Consider the following 18,047-nt stretch of genomic DNA (forward strand, 5'->3'; position numbering starts at 1 on the left):
CCCGAAGAAACATTAAAAGGTTTTCTTGAGAGACCTAAGACTACAGCCAACCCTCTAAGACATCAGCAATGTGTTATTATTCAACTATGTTTCTGTGTGTAGCTTCCACATGAGTAAGAACACAGCAAGATGAGATGACTAAGTAGAAAAGAAAAAATTCAGATGTATTCTTATCAATAAATCAGCGAGAAGGAATTGAAGCAAAAAAGTACAAGAGAAAGATTATCAAACTTTACAATGCCTACCCTACTCACTTGATTATGTTACTCAGATTTTGTTGTTGTTTCTGTTAGGTACCTTCGAGTTGGTTCTGACTCATAGCAACCCTCTGTTCAACAGAACAAAACACTGCCCAGTCCTGAGCCATCCTCAAGATCATTGTTATGCTTGAGGCCATTGTTGCAGCCACTGTGTCAATCCATCTCATTAAGGGTCTTCCTCCCTTTCACTGGCCCTCTACTTTACCAACCATGATGTCCTTGCCGATAAGGTGTACAAAGTATGTGAGATGAAGTCTCACCATCCTCAATCCTAAGGAACATTCTGGCTGTACTTCTTCCAAGACAGATTTGTTCCTTCTTTTGGCAGTCCATGGTATATTCAACATTCCTCGCCAACACCACAACTCAAAGGCATTAATTCTTCAGTCTTCCTTATTCATTGTTCAGCTTTTGCATGTCTATGAAGTGATTGAAAACACTATGGCTTGGGTCAGGTCCACCTTAGTCCTTAAAGTGATATCTTTGCTTTTTAACAGTTTAAAGAGGTCCTTTGCAGCACATTTGCCCGATGCAAAATGTCTGTTGATTTCTTGACTGCTTGTGGATTCAAGTAAAATGAAATCCTTGACAACCTCAAACTTTTCTCCGTTTGTCATTCTGTTGTTTATTGTTACATTTGTGAGGATTTTTGTTTTCTTTATGTTGAGGTGTAATCCATACTGAAGCCCATAGCCTTTGATCTCCCTCAGTAAGTGCTTCAAGTCCTTTTCACTTTAAAAAAACAAGGTTGTGTCACCCCTGCATATCGCAGGCTCTTAAAGAGACTTCCTCCAATCCTGATGCCCAGTTCTTCATATAGTCCAGCTTCCTGGATTATTTGCTGAGCATACAGATCGAATAAGTATGATGAAAAGCTATAACCCTGATGCCCACCTTTCCTGACTTTAAAACTTGAAGTATCCCCTTCTAATGTTTGAATCACTGCCTCTTATACGTGTACAGATTCCTCATCACCACAATTAACTGTCCTGAAATTCCAATTCTTCACAATGTTATCAATAATGTGTGATGATCCACACAATAGAACGCCTTTGCCTAGTCCATAAAACACAGGTAAACCTCCTTAGGATATTCTCTGCTTTCAGCCAGGATCCATTTGACATCAGCAATGACATCCCCAGTTCTATGTCCTCTTCTGCATCCAGCCTGAATTTCTGGCAGTTCCCTGTCAATATACTGGTGCAGCTGCTTTGGAATGATCTTCAGCAAAATTTTACTTATGTGTGATATTAATGACATTGTTCAATAATTTCCGCATTCTGTGGGATCACCTTTCTTGGAAATAGGCATAAATATGGATCTCTTCCAGGCGGTTGGCCAGGTAGCTGTCCTCCAAATTTCTCAGTGTAGACGAGTGAGCACTTTCACCACTGCATCCATGTGTTGAAACATCTCAGCTGGTATTCCGTCAGTTCCTGGAGCCTTGATTTTCACCAGTGCCTTCAGTGCTGCTTGAACTCTTCCTTCAGTATCATCGATTGTTGATTAAGAAACGGTGGTTATTCAGATTGGAGGAATAAAAGCTGCTGAGAATTATTACAATGAGGGTAAACAAATACAACCACTGGAGCAAGTGGTGAAAATATGTGAGAGCCAAATGATTAGAATACTTATGAATATAGACAAGACATGGACTACAATGACCATTTAAAGCTTTATTGAACATTTACCATTGTGCCAGGCATTTTTGGTAGGTACTCCTTTTGGTCATAGGGGTTAACATCCCAGCAGGAATTATACTTCAAATCGTCAGTCTAAGGTTCTCAGGGTAATTTTTTTTTTCCCCACACCAGGAATTAGATTAAGTAGGGGCCTGTGATTCTATTCTCGGTAATGAGATGGGAAGGAACGTCACTTGATGACTCCATGGAAACACGTGCGTTAATATAAGATCCAGGGAAGGACAGTAAGGATTCTCTCTCTAGGCGTCACGTGTGGATATGACACCTGCATTTGTTGTAGTAATCAGGAGACCACAAGGGGAAAAAGTTCTAGGATGAAGCCACTTATGGGAGAGTAAATAAAGTGTTTCTGTCCTGTTCTTGTGCCTTCTCTACCTCTGAAGTCTGTTCCTTATAATGAAAAATAACTTTATGGTTTGAGCATATTAGAGTCAGAGTTTATATTTTCTTATTAGAACTGAAAGCTTCCACACTTAGGAAGCTCAAATATCTCAAAATTATCTCAAGCCAATTGAGATAACCTAGTTAGGCATTTCTGTAGATGTAAGTATTGTGGATACTGATGCTGCTTTGAACAAATACGGCTTACCAATGATATGTCTCAGTAATTACTAAATTGGGACATGAAAAAAGAGCTCTCTTGCCTCACAGGCAGGCTAAGTCTGGATTTCCAATCGCATTTCTCTATTCATAGAATCAGGCTGAATCTAGTGTCTAGCTATGACCACAACTCTGTTTACATAATTTCCCTGCCCTATCCACGTTCTCCTGTTTTCCTTCTTTCCTAGACCACTGCCCCAAAAATCGTGTAATAAGAACACCTGCCTCAGGCTCTGCTTTTATGGCACCTGACCAAAAAAAACAAACTGAACTTAGAGAGTTTAACAAACAGCACAGAGCTACATAAAGAGAAAAGCCAAGTTTCATCTTCAAGTTGAAACGTGTTGTTGTTGTTAGGTGCCATCGAGTCAGTTATGCACAACAAATAAAATACTGCCTGGTCCTGCACCACCATCACAATTATTGCTATGTTTGAGCCCACTGTTATAGCCACTGTGTAAATCCATCTCATTGAAGGTGTTCCTCTTTTTCACAGACCCTACTGGAAACCCTGATGGCGTAGATGTTAAGTGCTATGGCTGCACTTCTTCCAAACAGATTTGTTCATTTTCTGGTAGCCCATGGCGTATTCAATATTCTTCACCATCACCACAATTCAAAGGCATCAATTCTTTTTCAGTCTTCCTTATTTATTGTCCAGCTTTGGCATGCATATGAGGTGATTGAAAATACTCTAGCTTGGATCAGGTATACCTTAGTCCTCAAAGTGACATCTTTGCTTTTTAACACTTTAAAGAAGTCTTTTACAGAAGAATTCCCCAATGCAATATGTCATTTGATTTCTTGACTGCTGCTTCCATAGGCATTGATTGTGGATCCAAGTAAAATGAAATTATTGACGACTTCAGCATTTTCTCACTCATCATGAATAAGTTGAAATGTACATAGCCATTATGTTATCTAATCATTTTAAAAGAAGTTGCTCATGAAACAGTAAGACATCCTTGATCAGCAGTATTCTTTCCAATTTGACCCATCCTAGAGCCCAAAACAGGTGACACAATCACTAAAATGACAGTATTCTACTGATGAATGTCCTCAAGGGTCCCCTTATGTCTCTGTTCCTCAGGCTGTAGATAAAAGGATTCATCATTTGAGGGACCACACTGTACATCACTAAGGCTACTGCTATCTTCCTGGGAGAATGTGTAAACGCAGAACTGATGTACACACCAAAGATTGTTCCATATAATAAGGACAACTGAAAGGTGAGACCCGCAGGTGGAAAAAGCTTTATATTTTGCACCCACTGATGGCATTCTCAAAACAGAGGAGAAAATTCGAGTGTAAGAGAAAATGATTCCAGAGAGAGGAACACCACCCCATACAGTAGCCACAAAATACACTAGGATGTAATTGATGCGGGTATCAGAACAGGCGAGCTTGAGAATCTGAGCAAGTTCACAGAAGAAATGAGGGATTTCCAGGTCTATGCAGAAGGACAAATGCAGCACCAACAGACTGTGAAGTAGGGCGTTCACAATGCTAGTTAGTAAGGAGAGTAGGGAGAGCAAGCCACAGCAGTGGATGTTCGTGATGATGGTGTACCTCAGTGGGTGGCAGATGGCCACATAGCGGTCATAGGCCATTACTGCAAGGAGACAATTTTCCGAACCAGTAAATATCATTACAAAACAGGCCTGGGTCAGGCAGCCTGCGTAAGTGATGATTTGATTCTGTGCTTGGATGTTCACCAGCATGTTCGGGATTGTGGTTGTGCTGAAACAGATATCAACGAAGGAGAGGTTGGAAAGAAAGAAGTACATGGGGTTGTGGAGGTGGGAGTCAGAGCTGACAACCAGAACAATGAGTAGGTTTCCCAGGAGGGTGGCCAGGTACATAGATAGAAACAAACTGAATAAGACAGGCTGCAGTTCTGGATCCTCTGTAAGTCCCAGAAGAAGAAATTCTGAAACATCTGTTTGGTTTCTAGGTTCCATATTGTTGGTGAATCTGATGGAAAAGATGGGATGACAGATAATCAAATGTGTGGCTCCTGGATGCCCAGCAAGAGCATCACCTGGGATCTTTTTAGAAATATAAGTTTTTCAGACTCAGTCTGGACTGACTGATGATGAACTCTGGGATGAAGATTAGCCATTTGTGTTTCAAAAAGTCTTCCATGTATTTTGATGTATGCTAAAGTTTGAAAACCACCCCTGGTACAGTGTTCAGCATACGGGGCCCTCACAATGACATATCCTATTGTGATTGTGTGTGTGTGTGTGTGTCATGGATTAAATCATATTCCCTAAAAAATGTGTGTATCAATTTGGCTGGGCCATAATTTCCAGCACTGTGTGATTTTCCTGTATATTGTAAATCCTGCCTCTATGATGGTAATGAAGGCGGATGGGTGGCAGTTGTGTCAGTGAGGTAGGACTCAATCTAAAGACTGGATTGTGTCTTAAGGCAATTTCTTGAGATATAAAAGAGAGAAGCAAGCAGAGAGACAGGAGGACCTCATACCACCAAGAAAGCAGTGCTGGGAGCAGAGTGTGTCCTTTGGACCCAGGGTACCTGGGCAAAGAAGCTCCTAGTCTGGGGGAATGTTGATGAGAAGGCTGACAGAGAGAGAAAGGCTTCCCCTGGAGCGGACACCCTGAATTTGAACTTCTAGCCTACTTTACTGTGAAGAAATAAATTTCTCTTTGTTAAAGCCATCCACTTGTGGTATTTCTGTTATAGCAGCACTAGATGACGAAGACAGTGTGTGTGTCACGAACAATAGCACCTGGCATCTTTTACTTCTGGTACAGTGCTCGGCATATGGGGCCCTCACAATGGCATGTCCTGTTGTGATTGTATAAGTGTGTGTGTGTGTGTGTGTGTGTGTGTATGTCATGAACAATAGTACCAGGCATCTTTTACTCCTAGGACAGAAGTGGTGAACAGTGCAGTTGAGGAAAGACAAAATGAGAGAACATTCCTAGCATAATAAATGCTAACTTCAGGGAAGAATTTATATGGTGAAACTCCCACTGGGAATCTTGCACATGTAGAGAAGCAGAAGGAAGAAACACTCTAAATGAACATCAGTGATATCAATATTCATTTGGTGTGGATGAAATGATGAAATATATAGCAATGAAAAACAACAAATGAGGTCTAGATGAATCAACACACATAATCAAATCCTTGCAGAGGAAAAAAAAAATGTATGACAAGAAGTCTACAGCATGAATTTTTTTTATTATTATTTTTAAAAATCTACTTGAATGTCACGGATTGAACTGTGTTGCCAAAAAATATACGTCAACTTGGTTAGGCCATGATTCCCAGTATTGCATGATTGTCTACCATATTGTCATCTGGTGTGATTTCCTTGTGTGTTATACATTCTATCACTATGATGTTAATGAAATGGATTAGTGGCAATTATATCAACGAGATCTACAGGATCAGATAACATTTTAAGCCAATCTCTTTTGAGCTATAAAAGAGAGAAGGAAGCAGAGAGACAATGGGACCTCATATCACCAAGAAAGCAGGACCAGAAGCAAAGCGCATCCTTTGGACCCAGGGTCCCTGAGTCTGAGATGCTCCTCCACCAGGGGAAGATTGATGACAAGGACCTTCCTCCAGAGCTGACAGAGAAAGAAAACCTTCCTGTGGAGCTGGTGCCCTGAATTTGGACTTGTAGCCTACTAGACTGTGAAAGAATAAATTTCTCTTTGTTCAAGCCATCCACTTGTTATATTTGTTATAGCAGCACTAGATGACTGAGACACCTAGTGAGTTTTTTTTTTATTTTTTAGTGGATAATTCAAGCACAATGAAAAATAGAAAGAATAAGAATGAAGGGTTGGGCACCCACCAGTCCACTGGCAATTCCTACACGTCACCAACCATGCTTTAGATATTTTTATTGCAACAAAATAATGCAGGATTATTTGAGGCTCCCCACATCATGTATTTTGCACAATATTGATTCTTTTCCTTCTCCAGGGCTAAACACTACATTAACTTGATTGAGCTTATTCCTCTGCACTTTTTACTACATGTAGTATAATTCTTCCATAGAATTGCACAGTTCATATTTTTTAAAGCTTTATATAAACAGAATTGTACTGTATATGTCATTTTACATTTGGCTTTCTTGGTATGTTTTTTAATGAATGTTGATACCTTTAATTGCACTGCATTAATTTTGACTACAATAGAGTATTCCACTATATTATTACACCACAATATATTTCTTCATTCTCTCATTGACAGTTATTTTACTAATTGCCTTCTATCTGTCTACCCAACTACTGCCTTATGTATATACATAAAAAATACATGTATAAATATATACGCTTGTCTGTGTGCATGTGTGTGTGTCTATGATCGTGTGTGTGTGTGTGTATGTACATACATATACAGAGAGAGAGAAATATACATGTAGAATATAAAACCATGACTGGGGGATACCATCACATCCAAGATGCTGCTGATTCTGGGAGGAAAAAAGAGCAACAGAGAGGATTACAAAGCAGATGTTTTCTGTATATATATTTTGTTACTTAAAAAAAATACTTGAAGCTGCTACAGCAAAACATGAACAATATGAATTCTGGAAGGTGTAACAGGTGTTTTTGTTTCTTTGGTTGTTTCATTATACTGCCTGTAGTATTCTAATTTCAAATATTTGGTAGTTTTATAAAGAGAAAGAAATAACCTAGTGAGGCAGCCTGCTAAGTCTGCCTGGGTCTCTGCTTCTTTCCCCATAGCTCTCAGAGCCTGGCACCAGGGATAATACCAAAACTTTCCTAAAGATGGTATCTCAAGTACCAGGGATAGGAAGATAAAGTGAAGCTCAACAACTCTCCTCACCACCACCAGCACAAGAATACAATAAGGGAATTTTGTAATACTCAGTGTTTGAGAAGGGGCAGGTTTCTGCACAGAAAGAATTTGATCCTTGCCATTGTAGAGACACAGGAAGAGACTAGCTGAGTAAGAGCTGCCTGATTTGGGTACAAAGACACAAGGAAACATGTCAGGAAGATGGGAGACATGTAGGAGTCCATGGGTGACTTGGCTCTAATCATTTCATGCATGTACTGTCTTCACACCTTCCCCTGGATGAAGCTACAGAGAAACACTTGTCCTCATTTCCAAACATTAACTAAGGGATTTAGGTTACCTGGCTGGCACCATGGAGGAATGATGCTTGACATCTGCCCTGGTTGTTGGATGATGTAGCCAGAAGGTCAGTACTCAGGAAAGGCAGAGGTACCAAGGAAGGCACCAGGCTCCTGGGCATGAGAACCATCTCTGAACGGAGTCTCAGGTGCATTGCTTTTTGACTGGAGAAGGACTTTTGAGTAAAGTGGTCACAGGTAGACTACTTACAGCCTCTGTGTCTCTGGGGACTCAATATCCAAAGCTCCTCATTAACCAAACACTTTTATTATCATTCTATTCCCAAGGTAGTGTAAATCCTGAAAGACCAAGCCAATGCAAACCAAGTGAATGTACTGCTGACAAGTCAATTCCAACTCATAGCAACCCTGTAGGACAGAGCAGATTTGCCCCACAGGGTTTCCAAGGCTGTGATCTTTAAGGAAGCAGACTGCCACATCTTTCTCCTGTGTAGCAGCTGGTTGGTATGAACACCAACTTTTCTGTTAACAGCTGAGCACTTAACCACTGAATCCTCAGGGCTCCCTGACCAAGAAAATGCTGTTCATGTTGTTAGGTGCCGTCAAGTCCGTTCCAACTCATACCGGCCCTATGCACAACAGAACGAAACACTGCCCGGTCCTGAGCCATCCTTACAATCGTTGTTATGCTTGAGCTCACTGTTGCAGCCACTGTCTCAATCCAACTCATTGAGGGTCTTCCTCTTTTCCGCTGACCCTGTACTCTGCCAAGCATGATGTCCTTCTCCAGGGACTGATCCCTCCTGACAACATGTCCAAAGTATGTAAGATGCAGTCTCCCCTTCCTTGCTTCTAAGGAACATTTTGGTTGTACTTCTTCTAAGACAGATTTGTTTGTTCTTTTGGCAGTCCATGGTATGTTCAATATTCCTCGCCAACACCACAATTCAAAGGCATCAACTCTTCTTTGGTCTCCTTAATCGTTGCCCAGCTTTCATATGCATAAGATGGAATTGAAAATACCGTGGCTTGGATCAGGCGCACCTTGATCTTCAAGGTGACATCTTTGCTCTTCAACACTTTAAACAAGGTTGCCCATCTGCATATCTCACTTTGTTGATGAGTCTTCCTCCAATTTTAATGCCCAGTTCTTCTTCATATAGTCCACTTACTTGGATTATTTGCTCAGCATACAGATTGAATAAGTATGGTGAAAGGATGCAACCATGATACACAACTTTCCTGACTTTAAAGCACACATTATCCCCTTGTTCTCTTCGAATGACTGTCTCTTGATCCAATTAACCATTCCAGAATTTCCATTCTTCACAATCTTATCCATAATTTGTTATGATTCTCAGAGTCAAATGCCTTTGCATGGTGAATAAAATACAGGTAAACATCTTTCTGGTGTTTTCTGCTTTCAGCCAGGATTCATCTGACATCAGCAATGATATCCCTGCTTCCATGTCCTCTTTTGAATCTGGCTTGAATTTCTGGCAGTTCTATATTGATACATTGCTACAACCACTTTGGAAGGATCTTTAGCAAAATATTACTTGAGTGTGATATTAACAATATTTTTCTATAATTTTTGCATTTTTTTGGATCGCCTTTCTTTGGAATAGGCATGAATATGGATCTCTTTCAGTCATTTGGCCAGGCAGCTGTCTTCCAAATTTCTTGACATAGACAAGGAAGTACTTCTAAAACTGTATCCATTTGACAGGCCCCCACATGTCTGTCAGTTTGTAGTACTGTGGGGCTTGCCTATTACTGTGATACTGGAAGCTAAGCCACTGGTATTCAAATACCAGCAGGCCACCCATGGTGGACAGGTTTCAGCTGAGCTCCTGGACTAAGACAGACTAGGAAGAAGGACTGAGCAGTTTCCTTCTGAAAAGAATTGCCTAGTGAAAACCTTTTGAATAGCAGCACAACAATGTCTGATATAGTGCCAGCAGATGAGCCCCTCGAATTGGAAGGCTCTCAAAATACAACTGAGGAAAAGCTGTCTCTTCAAAGTAGAGATCACCTTAACAATCTGGATGGAGCCAAGCTTCTGGACCTTCATTTGCTGATGTGGCACAATTCAAAATGAGAACAACTACAAATATTCATTTATAATAAGAACATGGAATGTACGAAGTATGAAACTAGGAAAATTGGAAATCATCAAAAATGAAATGGAACATATAAACTTAGATACGCTAGGTACTAGTGAGCTGAAATGGACTGGTATAGGCCATTTTGAATTGGATATTCATATGGTTTACTATGCCAGGAATGATGACTTGAAGAGGAACGGCATTGCATTCATTGTAAAAAAAAAAAAAAAAAAAGAACATTTCAAGATCTATCCTGAAAGACAATGCTGTCAGTGATAGGATAATATCCACATATCTACAAGGAAGATCAGTTACTACGAAAATTATTCAAATTTACACACCAACCACTAAGGCCAAAGATGAAGAAACTGAAGATTTTACCAACTTCTGCAGTCTGAAATTGATCAAACATGCAATCAGGATGCATTGATAATTACTGGCGATTGGAATGCAAAAGTTGAAAACAAAGAACAAGAATCAGTAGTTGGAAAATATGGCCTTGATGATAGAAACAATGCCAGAGATTGCATGATATAATTTTGCAAGACCAACGTCTTCACCGAAAATAACATTTTCAGCAGCATAAATGGCGAATATACATGTGGACCTCACCAGATGGAATACACAGGAATCAAATTGACTGCACCTGTGGAAAGAGAAGATGTATATACTCTATATCATTAGTCAGAATAAGGCCAGGGGCTGACTGCAGAATAGACCACCAATTACTCATATGCAAGCTGAAGGTGAAACTGAAGAAAATTAGAAAAAGTCCATGAGAGCCAAAGTATGACTTGCGTATACCCCACCTGAACTTAGAGACCACCTCAAGAATAGATTCGATGCATTGAACACTGGTGACCAAAGACCAGATGAGTTGTAGAATGGCATCAAGGACTTCATACACTAAGAAAGCAAAAAGTCATTGAAAAGACAGTAAAGAAAGAAAAGACCAAAATGGATATCAAAAGAGACTCTGAAACTTGATCTTGAATGTCGAGTATCTAAAGCAAAAGGATGAAATGGTGAAGTAGAAGAGTAGAACAGAAGACTTCAAAGGGCAGCTTGAGAAGACAAAGTAAAGTATTATAATGAATGACATGTGCAAGGACCTGGAGATAGAAAACCAAAAGAGAGGAATACACTTGGTGTTTCTCAAGCTGAAAGAACTGGAGAAAAAATTCAAGCCTCTAATTGCAATACTGGTGGTTTGTATGGGAAAAATATTAAATGATGCAGGAAGCATCAAAAGAAGATAGAAAGAATACACAGAGTCACTAACTGTCACCTAATTGGTAGACTTTTAGCCATTTTAGGAGGTAGCATACAATCAAGAACTGATGGTATTGAAGGAAGAAGTCTGAGCTGCACTGAAGGCATTGGTGAAAAACAAGCTACCAGAAATTGATGGAACACCTTTTTTTTTTTTTTAATTGAGAGATAGCAAGTGGGAAGTTGGATATATAAGTCTGGCATTTGGGGAAGTGCTCCTTTCTAAGTACAAATTTAGGATTCATTTGTCTTGAGATGAATTTTAAATCGATGAGTCTGGATGCTGTTGCAAAGGATTGAATGTAGTTGGAGAGGAAGATGTCTGAGGACTGAAACAGGGGGCCCTCCAGTGTTTACAGATTGGAAAGATGAGAAGACACATCAAGGAGACTGAGAAATAGTAGCTAGTCAGGTAGGAATAAAGTCAAAATAATATACGGTGCTGAAAGCCAAGTGAAGAAAGTGTGCCAATATGTAATAATCAGAGACCATGTGGTTGAAAAGAGAAGGACAGAGAATTAACCGACCTGAACTGGGTTGGACTTGTTAAGGTAGAGAACATTGGCAGCTCTTCAAAAGGACTCTCTGTAAAGTGTTGGGGCAAAAGCCTGATTGCATAGACTTCAGGAGTAAACAGAGAGAGAAGAATTGGGGAGAGTGAGTGGAGACATCTGTTTTGAGGAGTTTTGCTATATGAAGAGGGCAGAGAAATGAGTCTACTGGTAGAGCAAAATGAGGGGTTCAGGGAAGGTTATTTTTTCTTTCTTTTTTGTAAGATTTGAGGAATTCAAATATATTGCATGCTATTGAAAATGAACAAGTCAAAGGGAGAAACCTGATGATGCAAGACAGAGATGGGGGAATTACCAGAGCTATGTCCTAACACAGACAGGAGAGGTTGAATTCTATGCACAAGTGGAAGTGTTGGTCTTGGTTACATCCACCTGACTATAATTCTTTCAAGCAGAAACAGAAAGCAAGTAATCTTGGAAACATTAAACAAATAAAGTACTCAATGATATAATTTGTCACAAAACACAAACTGAGATACACAGTTTTATAGGCACATTCTTCAAAGCACTCGAGGGAGTTAATTTAAAGATTAAAGGAAGGTTTCAGAAAATGTTAGGGATCAGATATTATCTCCCTTTATAAGGCTAGCACGACCTTAGTGCCCAAACCAGACCAGGTTAGCACAAGAAAGAAAAATCCCAGGGTTTAAAAATTTTATACAAGAACAAGGAGAAACAACATCTACCTTGATGGCAAATAAGAACAATGGGGACTATCTGCCTTACCAACTATCAAGATATATCATGGAACTATAATGACTAAAACAGGATGGTTCTAGTACTATATTGAAAGATAGAACTAATAGGATCTTCATCTATGTGAACACTTATCAAAGACAGAAGCATCAAACATTTTATTTATGACAACAGGGCATTGCAGAGAAAAGATGCAATCATCCAGGAAATAATGCTGAGATCATTTTTTATCCATATGGAAAGCAAATGAAATTGGTTTCTCCATCACATCATATTCAAAGATAATTCCAATGCCTTTTAAACACAAAAGTAAAAGTGATTAAATGTTTACAAGACAATATAGGCAGACATTTTTATGAGATTGGAGGAGTTAATCACTTCTTAAATGAAAATACAACCTGCACAGTCCAAAAGGGAAAACACTGATCAATCCAACCAACTTAAAAATAAGCCACTAAAACAAGTCACTTGAGAATGAAAATTTCAAGTTTTTCTTTCAGGATAAGAAAGAGAACACAGCAGGACAAATAAACATCCAATGAAGTATTTCCAAATACGGCATTACCTACAACACAAGTATCAATTGGTAATATATATTCAAACTAGTAAACTAGGATAATGGCTGAAGTAAGTGCTTCAAATATAGGAAACAGAAGGAATACAAAAGGAGAGAGCGCTACACTTGTAAATAAATTGTTCTGACTCGCATTCATTAGGTAAATTAATTTAATTCTACATGGCAGGCATTGTTCTAAACATTTGTAATCATTGTAGCACTTAACCACACTTCACACTTTTCTAATCAAAGCATTCATTTAGTCCTTCCAAGGTAATGAAATTTCTCTTGACAGTAACTATTTTTAGAAGGGGCATATGCCCCAATTCAGGCTGATGATATAGGATGTTCTCTTAATGATTCCTAGGAAAGATTATCTCTTGATTGTTACTCTTGCTGTTAGGGGTCATCAAGTCAATTCAGCAGAATGAAACACTGCCCAGTCCTGTCCAATTTTCACAATCATTGCTATGAGTTGGAGCCCACTGATGCAGCCACTGTCAGTCCGTCTCTTTCAGTGGTGACCTATTTCTCCCTGACCCTCTGTTTTACCAAGCATAATGTCCTCCAGGGACTGATCCCACCTAATAACATGTCCAAAGTACATGAGACGCAGTCTCTCCATCCTTGCTTCTAAGGAGCATTCTGGCTCTACTTCTTCCAAGACACATTTGTTTGTTCTTCTGGCAGCCCATGGTATGTTCAAGGGTCTTTGTCAACACCATAATTCAAAGGCATCAATTCTTCCATCTTCCTCATTTATTGCCCAGCTTTCATATGCATATGAGCCAATTGAAAATACCTTGGCTTTGGTGAGGTTCATCTTAGTCTTCAAAGTGACATCTTTGCTTTTTAACATTTTAAAGAATTATTTGCAGCAGATTTGCCCAATGCAGTACAGCATTTGATTTCCAGACTGCTGCTTCCATGGGTGTTGATTGTGGATCCAAGTAAAATGAAAGTCTTGACAAGTTTAATATTTTTCTCCATTCATCATGAATTAACTGAAATGTACCTAGCTGTTGTTTTACCCAGTTGTTTTAGAAGAATATGCTGATTGAACTGTCAGACATCTTGGATCACCAGTTGCCTTAGTTATTAGTGCTGCTATAACAGAAATACCAAAAGTGGGTGGCTTCAACAAACAAAAGTTTATTTTCTCACAGTATAGTAGGCTAGAAGTCCAAATTCAGGGCATCGGCTGCAGAGTAAGCCTTTCTCTCTCCACAAGTTCTGGAGGAAGGTCCTTCTTGTCAATCTTCCCTTGGTCTAAGAGCTTCTCTGCTCAGGAACCCCAAATACAAAGGACATCCTCTGCTCCCAGCACTGCTTTCCTGCTGGTATGAGGTAGCCCTGCCTCTCTGCCAGCTTCCCTCTTTTATATTTCAAAAGAGATTTGATCAAGACAAATCTAATCTTGTAAATTGAGTCCTGCTTCATAAACACAACTGTCTCTAATCCCATCTCATCAACATCATAGACATAGATTTTACAACACATAGGAAAATCACATCAGATGACAAAATGGTGGGCAATCACACAATACTGGGAATCATGGCCTAACCAAATTCATACACATATTTTTAGGAGATAAAATTCAATCCATGTCAGCAGTATTCCTTCCACATTGACCCATCCTATCCCAAGCCCAAAACAGAAGACACAGTCACTAAAATGATGGTATCCTACTGATGATTTTCCTCAAGGCTCCTTTCATGTCCCTGTTCCTCAGGCTATAGATAAAAGGGTTCATCATTTGAGGGACCACACTGTACTTCACTGAGGCTACTGCTGTCTTGCTGGAAGAGTGTGTAAATGCAGAACAGATGTACACACCAAGGCCTGCCTGAGAGATTAAGGAAACAACTGAGAGGTGAGACCCAGGAGTGGAAAATGCTTTATACTTTGCACCCACTGATGGCATTCTCAAAACAGAGGAGAAAATCCGAGTGTAAGAGCAAATGATTCCAGAGAGAGGAACAGTACCCCATACAGTAACCACAAAATACACTAGGATGTAATTGATGATGGTATCAGAACAGGTGAGCTTGAGAATCTCAGCAAGTTCACAGGAGAAATGAGGGATTTCCAGATCTGTGCAGAAGGACAGATGCAACACCATCAGACTGTGAAGTAGGGCATTCACAATGCTAGTTAGTAAGGGGAGTAGGGAGAGCAAGCCACAGAGGCAGGTGTTCAAGATAATGGTGTATCTCCGTGGGTGGCAGACGGTCACATAGAGGTCATAGCCCATTGCTGCAAGGAGAAAATTCTCCAAACCAGTAAAAACCAGGACAAAACAGACCTGGGGTGAGGCACCCTATGTAAATGATGTTATGATTCTGTGCTTGGATGTTCACCAGCATGTTCAGGGTCATGGTTGTGCTGAAACAGATGTCAGTGAAGGAGAGACTGGAGAGAAAGAAGTTCATGGGGGTGTGGAGGTGGGAGTCAGAGCTGACAGCCAGGATGATGAGTAAGTTCCCCAGGAGGGTGACCAGGTATATGGACAGAAATAGGCTAAAGAGGAGAGGCTGTGATCCTGGATCCTCTGTAATTCCCAGAAGAAGGAATTCTGAAACACCTGTTTGATTTCTGGGTTCCATATTATTGGTGAATCTGATGGAAAAGATGCGGTGACAGATAATCAAAAGTGTGGTTCCTCGACACCCAGCAAGATCATTACCTGAAATCCTGTTAGAAATGCAAGTTTTTGGGACCCACTCAAGACTTAGTGATGATAAACTCTGGGATGAGGACTAACGGTTTATGTTTTAACAAGACTTCCACGTGATTCTGATGTATGCTGAAGTTTGAAAACCACTACTTCAGAAAGAAATGTTCTTGTCTACATTATGAACCTAAGGAAATATTCAAATCTTTCTTTCCACTTATGCCTCTTTCTTTGTCTCCCTCCAATCCTTCTAAAGGTTCAAATTTTATTTGAGCACCCACTCTATTTCAACACACTGTACCAAGTTATGAAGATGAAGTAAAGAATAAGCATGGCCTTTTCCCTTCAGAATTATTCCATGCCTTCAAATGGATTAAAACAATGAAATCCATTTGCAGAGCAACGGTTGTCAAACTTTGGAATCCTTCAGAATCCCCTAAAGAGCTTGTCAATGATGAATTAGTTCATACTGTCACCCCCATCAACCTGGGCGCACACTTGGGAAAGGTGGTGTTATGTCATAGACACAACGTGCAAAGTGAGTGAGTAGCAGTGATTGTGTCTGAGCTCAGATGACCTGACTGCCAAGTTGATTCTCTTGATGTCTCTCTGTTAATGTCTCCAAATAGTACACAATTAATACCCCTAGTCACTCAGATTTCATAATTTCCCTTAAAAAATTTTCGTATCTCCTTCAAATAAAGTCTCCAGGGTATTTCCACCTCTGCCTACGAAGTTTGTATGTAACAGATGGAATGGCATCCAACCAGATCTACACTTTGGATCTGAGGTGAAGATTAGAAAATGTTATCTATAAACTTGAAGCTCAAAAGACTTCCTCATGGAAACATATGTCATCTGCATTAGTGACTGAATCCAAGAAAAGCTAGGCAACTAAGTAGATGAGATTCTCCGTTCTCCCAATTATATGAAGCATTAAAAAATTCTTCCCTGGACATGATAGGTGACATATCATTCTTTTTAAAGCCTATTTCATCAAAGAGGTCATTCAAATGGCAAACAACCACATGAAAGGATGCTCAAAGTCATCCATTAGGGAGATGTAAATCAAAACCACAACGAGATATCCCTTCGCCCCATTATAATGACGAGGATAAAAAAAAGAAAAGAATAAACATTGCAGAGGATGTGGAGAAATTGGAAACCTCATCTCTTCCTGCAGAAATGCAAAATGGTATAGTTGCTGTGGAAAACAGGTCGGCCATCCTTCAAAAGGTTGGACATGGGACAACCACATGACCCAGCAACCCCAATGCTAGACCAATTGCTATCAAGTCAATCCAACTATATTCCCAGAAGAAGTAAAGGTAGAAATGCAAACAGACACCTGTACACTAATGCTCCTTGCAGGGCTTTTCACAATAGCCAAAGGTGGAAATAACTGAAATGGTCAACTGATGAATGGATAAACAAAGTATGATGTATACACACAATTGAATACTTTTTTGGTGTCCAGTCTAATTCCAACTCATAACAACCCTATGAGAAGGAGTAGGACTGCCCCATAGAGTTTCCGAGGCTATAATCTTTATAGAAGCAGATTGACACATCTTTCTCCCATAGAATGGCTGTTGGATTCAAACCACCGATCTTTGAGTTAGCAGTCATTTGCTTAATCACTGTGCCAACAGGGTTCCTTTTGGATAAATCTAGAAAACATTATGCTGGGGAAATAAGTCAGTCACAAAAGGACAGACACTGTATAAAGTCATTTATATAAAGTAAGCAAATACAAAGGAACCAAAGCTTATTAATGGTTCCCAGGGGTGGAAGGACTGGGACAAGAGAGTTTTTGATTAGAAGGCATTGAATGTATGCTCCTGGTGGTGAGATAATTTGGAAAAAGATACCTAGAATGGTTGCACAACTCGAAGGATGTAAACAGTGTCACTGAACTGAATTTCAGTGTCACTGAAATTGCTGAATTCCTGTGTGTTTTGTTGTGTATATTTGCACCACGATAAAAAATTAAAAAACAAATACTTATGGAGATGTTGGAATGATGAGAAATGAGTAGGCAAAAGGCAATTAGTACAGTGCTCAGTATATGGGGCCGTCACAAAGGTATGTCCTAATATGATTGTGTGTGTGTGTGTGATGAATATTAGCATCTGGCATCTGTTACTCCTAGGACAAAAGTGATGAACAGGGCAGCTGAGGGAAGACAAAAAGAGAGAACATTCCTGGCATAATAACTGCAAACTGCAGGGAAGAATTTATATGGGAAAATGCCGTCTGGGAATCTTTTTCACGTAAAGAAGCAGAAGAAGGAAACATCCTAAATGAACATCAATGATATCAATACTCATTTGGCATGGACAGCTGAAGAAATATATAGCAATGTAAACAAATAAATTAGGTCTAGATGCATCAACACAAATAATGAAAACTTAGCAGAGAAAAAAAAAATGTATGAGAAGAATTCCACTTACAACTTGAAAAAACTTTGATTTTTTTTAAACCTAAGAAGGTAT

The 18,047-nt window shown here is 39.7% G+C and overlaps 1 protein-coding gene and 1 pseudogene across 1 annotated transcript; both read right to left on the reverse strand.

Moving 5' to 3' along the window:
- Nucleotides 1-2,101: 2,101 nt before the first annotated feature.
- LOC100665098 (olfactory receptor 7G2-like) lies at nt 2,102-5,085 on the reverse strand (annotated as a pseudogene).
- Nucleotides 5,086-14,547: 9,462 nt separating this feature from the next.
- On the reverse strand, nt 14,548-15,132 carry LOC100677533 (olfactory receptor 7G2-like). Its single transcript, XM_064279881.1, has one exon. It carries the CDS (start codon nt 15,130-15,132, stop codon nt 14,548-14,550), a length of 585 nt encoding a protein of 194 aa, XP_064135951.1.
- Between the last annotated feature and the right edge of the window lie 2,915 nt (nt 15,133-18,047).

This window comes from Loxodonta africana, chromosome 3, assembly GCF_030014295.1.
Source record: "Loxodonta africana isolate mLoxAfr1 chromosome 3, mLoxAfr1.hap2, whole genome shotgun sequence".
Classification (NCBI taxonomy): domain Eukaryota; kingdom Metazoa; phylum Chordata; class Mammalia; order Proboscidea; family Elephantidae; genus Loxodonta; species Loxodonta africana.

Bases quoted from the DNA above. Each gene is read 5' to 3' on its own strand.
- LOC100677533 (XM_064279881.1), bottom strand. From the start codon at position 15,132: ATGGGCTATGACCTCTATGTGACCGTCTGCCACCCACGGAGATACACC.